The 5935-nt window shown below is 43.7% G+C and overlaps 2 protein-coding genes across 2 annotated transcripts; both read right to left on the bottom strand.

The window, feature by feature from the left end:
* Window positions 1–28: 28 nt before the first annotated feature.
* On the bottom strand, window positions 29–1318 carry Pmar_PMAR025531 (hypothetical protein; the record flags this gene model as incomplete). The annotated part of the gene is made up of 3 exons (XM_002765144.1): window positions 29–67; window positions 227–346; window positions 1214–1318. 3 exons carry the CDS (start codon window positions 1316–1318, stop codon window positions 29–31), a joined length of 264 nt encoding a protein of 87 aa, XP_002765190.1.
* A 1622-nt stretch (window positions 1319–2940) lies between these two features.
* On the bottom strand, window positions 2941–5656 carry Pmar_PMAR025530 (dual specificity protein phosphatase, putative; the record flags this gene model as incomplete). Its single annotated transcript, XM_002765143.1, has 16 exons — window positions 2941–3045; window positions 3098–3190; window positions 3241–3316; window positions 3536–3621; window positions 3713–3785; window positions 3869–3983; window positions 4042–4126; window positions 4209–4258; window positions 4458–4550; window positions 4650–4785; window positions 4838–4930; window positions 4979–5120; window positions 5175–5267; window positions 5322–5429; window positions 5501–5569; window positions 5637–5656. The coding sequence occupies 16 exons, from the start codon at window positions 5654–5656 to the stop codon at window positions 2941–2943; spliced, it is 1437 nt and encodes a 478-aa protein (XP_002765189.1).
* Between the last annotated feature and the right edge of the window lie 279 nt (window positions 5657–5935).

Raw genomic sequence — 5935 nt, 5'->3', positions numbered from 1 at the left:
AAATTTTCGAGGAAATTTTGAAAAATTCTCATTGGTTTCCGTACATTTCTACCCCACATATAAACCCCTATAATAAGTGAGAAAAATTCCGAGCTCAGTTGAGGAAAGCGAACATATGTTCCAACACCGCTACCAACACAAACAGAAATTTTCCTCACAAAATTTCACCAACACATGTAGTTGACCATGTGCATATTTTCCGCACAGCGAAGATTCCCAATAATACCTCTTCTTGCGCCTCCTCTTCCTCCTCTGCCACCAACTGCACCTTGGACTCATCCCCTTCTCCCACCAACTCCACTGGAGTCATTTCGACATCTTTGCTTGGCTCAGTCGATGATAATATCTACAATACGCTCATCGTCAACATTACCCTATAAAAATGACTACGTTCGATACTCATAAACGTCATATAAATATTCCCACACCTACAATTCAACTCAAAAATAGTAACTACTACAGACATTTACAATAGGCGTACAGTTCTATATTACACTGCGCACAATCCCAGAAAAAACATTTCGGTAAATTTCGAATGTAGTTTGTAATGTGTACCATGTCGAATGTACATTTCGAAATGGTTTACATTATACTACACTATGCATAATACCAGAAAAACAGAAATTTTCATGTAAATGCGGCTGATTTCGGTGCCTTAGTCGAAACATGCGAAAATGTCTGACCTGTAGTCTTCCTTACAAAGAATTTCACAAAATGAGTCTTCGAAAATATTTCCACTTTAAGCTGCTATTACTTTCCCATAAAATTCGGTGGCGAAATCTCAGCTTAGTAGTTTCCGAGAGCGAAGGTTTCGAAATCACCAACACTTGCATGGAAACCCTTGACACTAACATTATGCATGGTGGACTATAGGACTGTACTCCTATATAAAAATACAATACTCGAGCGCTAACGAATAGTAAATCGAATGATATACTATGAACTACTACTACACATTTTCAACCTCAAATTCATAGCAGTAGTATAAACAACTGCTAGTGTGGTCAACGATCGACTTCGAGTCAACTCGAAAATCAATATCGAATTTTTCAACAATATTTCTCCTACTTCAAAATTAAATACTTCAACGCCTTATGCAAACCTTCAACACTGAAAATTCGCCAATCCAATCTCTACCTTCTCTAACGTTTGAGTACACAACACCCCCATGGACGTTTTTCCCCGAGTGAAAACGTCCATACCCCAATAATACCTCCACCGTTTCCCCTTCCTCCTCTACTTCCACCTCCTTCCGCTGCGCTTTCGATGACGGCGACGAGGGCTTACTCTTAGCCGCGACCTTCCTGGGCGGGGACATTTTACTGCTTGATGACAGACAAAACGCACTATGAAAGATTCTTACCGACAATTATTATCATTTTTTTGAAAACAAAAAGCGATCAGCGGAGCTGATATTCTGCTACAATGGATAGGCTACTCTCATTATAGACTACTTTTCCACGACACTATATACCACGAAAATCGTATACGATACGATCTTCCCAACAACAACAACAACTCAACAACAAAGTCTACCACGTCTGAATAAATTATCCGCCAAACTTGAGAAAAGCATATGCTTACAAACACATCTTGCAATATATCATAATCGCTTCGCTCCGCTAACAAAAACGGTGACCTTCCAATACCACCGTAAAAGTCAACAACAAACCAACCGCGACAACCCTCATCATCACGACCGTCCCGAGCAGACGTATCTTTGGCATCCGTGGTTCCTTCGGGGTGACCTGAGATATTCAATCCGAGAAAAACGCCCGGAGGGATGTCCACTACCTCCTCATATACAAATTCTTCATCTCTAGAGATCTAAGATGAGGAAAAATGGCGTATCTTAGGTTGCCAAATGTAAGATACGGATTAGGTCCATTTCTTAGCAAAAATTCGCCCATGAAAAAACGTTCAAACATGAAGTCTATCCTCACGATACAAGAAATTTTAAACAAAAAAACTTCGCTCCGCTACGATGTCACCTCCGAGCGCTTCCTAGCTCCCATCAATCTCGGAGACTGCACGCCCGCCTCTCCTAAACAGAATATCTTAGGTTCAACCATACAAGATTCAAAATAGGTCCGCGCAAGCAACACATGCTTTCAATCATCAACAGGGTATCTTAGGTTCAACCATACAAGATTCAAAATATGTCCGCGCAAGCAACACATGCTTTCAATCATCAACAGATTATCTTAGGTTCAACCATACAAGATTCAAAATATGTCCGCGCAAGCAACACATGCTTTCAATCACCAAGAGGGTATCTTAGGTTCAACCATACAAGATTCAAAATATGTCCGCGCAAGCAACACATGCTTTCAATCATCAACAGAGTATCTTAGGTTCAACCAAGCAAGATTCAAAATATGTCCGCGCAAGCAACACATGCTTTCAATCATCAACAGAGTATCTTAGGTTCAACCATACAAGATTCAAAATATGTCCGCGCAAGCAACACATGCTTTCAATCATCAACAGAGTATCTTAGGTTCAACCATACAAGATTCAAAATATGTCCGCGCAAGCAACACATGCTTTCAATCACCAAGAGGGTATCTTAGGTTCAACCATACAAGATTCAAAATAGGTCCGCGCAAGCAACACATGCTTTCAATCACCAAGAGGGTATCTTAGGTTCAACCATACAAGATTCAAAATAGGTCCGCGCAAGCAACACATGCTTTCAATCACCAAGAGGGTATCTTAGGTTCAACCATACAAGATTCAAAATAGGTCCGCGCAAGCAACACATGCTTTCAATCACCAAGAGGGTATCTTAGGTTCAACCATACAAGATTCAAAATATGTCCGCGCAAGCAACACATGCTTTCAATCATCAACAGAGTATCTTAGGTTCAACCATACAAGATTCAAAATAGGTCCGCGCAAGCAACACATGCTTTCAATCATCAACAGGGTATCTTAGGTTCAACCAAAAAAGATACGAAACATGTACTCACTCAACCGCTTCTTCGCCTTTACCACTATCAACTCCAACGCTTCCCTCAGCTCCTCCCCTTCAGCCTGCGATGTCTACCACAAAAAAATCTTCGCAGTGCGCCGCGCATATCTTTCAAGATACTACCAACCCATCTGCCTTCAAAACCTCCTTTTCAAAAGCCCCCAATTGCTCCATAAACCCGCCATTGGGACTACACTGTGGCCTCATTCGACGGAGCTACAAGCTATACAAATCGATCACGTGATCGATTTCACACCCACCCCTACATGTGCGAACGCCAGTCGTAATGGAATCTTCAACGTCAGCACCAAATATGCCAACAACACTCCGACCGATCTCGACCTGAACACGGTCGAAAAAAATATTCTCCGAATAGAGTCTCGAGCTCAACTATGCAATACACTACGCATACCCTATACATCCATTGCCTATCCTATACATACAATCATTGCCATAGTTGATGACATACATTCAGTGAGAGGGAGGAGAAGCCGTTTCATTTTTCCTATCCACTGGGCGAGCGAGATTGTATCTTCATCACAAACTTACTACTACTATTACTTCCCTGCAAAACAATGAACAAGTATCCTATTCTCGGAATCTTCGCGCTGCGCACATATCATCCACGACAAGCAACTTGGCAGAATCTAAATATATATACTACATGGCTCATACGATCGATTGGCGAAAGCGAAATATTTTGAAAAATTTCCTGAAATTTCCCGAAAAAATTATCACATCAAGAAGGCTCTCCGTATCAGCGTCCAGAAGATCAGCGCACTTGTACGTGAAACAATCCGGATAAAGCGGTCTGAATAAAAATGCATCCGCTCGGAATAGAACCACAGACCTCGCCGATAGAAACCCAACCCCCATCCACTACACCAACAATACCTGATGCCGCTCGCCACGCACAATATGTGGGAGATTCTATGCTGCCTCAATTCCTTCAAATTCATCGCTCCACTCACTGAGCTCACATACAATCTCTCAGTAATTCGATGGAGACCTACCGAAAACCAAAAAACAACATACAAACATCCAAATCTCAGCGGAGCGAAGCTCACCGTTATCACTTTTAACAATCTGCAGCGCACACAAGCTCCTCTGCATAGCCTGCCGCGCCCGCCCATCAGCACTACAAAACATATCCTGAGGAGAATACAAAAACCTTCGCTGTGCGCTCCAGGATATCCTCCCAGAGCTTCGCTCCGCCTTCTTTCCCACTAATTACCTCGTTCGCCCTCATCCCACATCCGACAAGAGAATCTCCAATCGACCAGGCTGCCCCCACTGCTACTGCCATTTATAAAAAAGATGCAAACTTCTTTAGCGGAGCGATGCAACCATCAAAACACAACAAATAGTCAACACTAGAAAAGATCCATTCTAAATGATACGTTACTACAGCCGAGTCGACGAAATTGCACCTTGAAAAAAAACCGAAAATTTCCAAAAATTTCGGGAAAAAATTTCCGCTCACCTTCCCCGCCTCGATCGCGTTGTTGTTGCTCATCGTCTTCCTCGAACTCCCTTCGCTGGTCAGCCACCGCAATGTTGAATAACTTCAAATTCTCTGAGGAAAAAGTCACGCGCCATAAAATCATCAACACACACAGAACTTCCTGTACGACCACGGAAATGTAAAAAGCGCGCGCCCGAAAATAGTTACTACTCGGTCTAGGCTTGAAGCTCCAAGCTACTGCCAGTAGCAGGAGCCACTTGATGAGCCAATAAATAAGAGTGACGGCCCATTCCTCGTACCAACTGAATACGGACATCTGGATGAACAACATAACCGTTGGTTGAATCTGATAACAATAATTTTGTGGCGCGCGAAAAAAACAATCCAGCAAGACCTACTATGAACAGCAGAAATGCAACCCTAAAAGCAGAGTACGCGTAAAACCGCTGATACATCCTTCCTGTGTCCAGACTAATACCAGCCTCTCGAATCTGAAATCGATCATCAGGGCGCGCGCTTTTTACATCGCCCATCCACACCTGATTGTTGATGACCGCTAGATGGAAGTTGACGGCTACTATGATGCAAAGGTAAGCGAGTGAATGAAGGATGAGTCGAGAGAGTCGGTAACCCGCACAGACTTGCTCGGACGTGCAAGTAATTTCGAAGAATCCGAGATACCTAAGGTTGGGCCTATTCTGAATCTTGCCATGGGCAACCTAAGATTCCTCCTACATCGACACGGTGGAAATGACTCCAGCAAATCTAACCTCCGTTCTGTTCAATCTCGGTCGTGAGGTCTGCCATCCCAAAGCCGTTAATAAATACCTGAAAAACGTCACCTCTGGGAATCGAACCCGGGCTGTGGATCGAGTACACTACATCATCAACTCTAATATATCATAGATCTTCTGCGACAACTGCGGCAGCCACCTGGCCGTCAGCGTGTTGGGGTTGCCAGTGACATCCTGCTCTTTCAGAGACCGGTACCTGACGAGAATTCAAATCCTGAATTGCGACCATTTCACCCGGGTAAAAACGTCCAACCCAAGCAACCCTACCATAAACTGAAGTAGAGGGACATCCACAAAAGCACCGACAAATGGAAGACATGCAGCAACGTATAATACCTGGCAACAGAGCATGCCACCAATCGGACCTAATTCGTATCTTCCACCCTGGAACCTAAGATACTACCTCCGCCAAGCACTAGCCATGAAGCCGTAATACAATACGGCTGAGGCAACAACCGCCGTCGCCAGGCCCAACACACATGACGCCAACGGCAACAACTGGTAACTAACATTGATACAACAAAATCGATCATCAGGGCGCGCGCTTCTCGTAACCTCACTCTAACTGACGCCCATCGGCTTGTTCGAATCGTACACTCCCGAGCAACTGTAATCTCGGTTGTTCGAACTGCCCACTGTTGTCGAGCGTATCTTAGGTTCAAGACGATAAGATTCAAAAAAGGCCCCCAGTGCGTAATATCA

The sequence above is a fragment of the Perkinsus marinus genome (assembly GCF_000006405.1).
Source record: "Perkinsus marinus ATCC 50983 genomic scaffold scf_1104296975596, whole genome shotgun sequence".
NCBI classification, from domain to species: Eukaryota; Perkinsozoa; order Perkinsida; family Perkinsidae; genus Perkinsus; species Perkinsus marinus.
The sequence above is the reverse complement of the archived record's forward strand: the minus strand, read 5'-3'. Positions and strand labels throughout refer to the sequence as shown.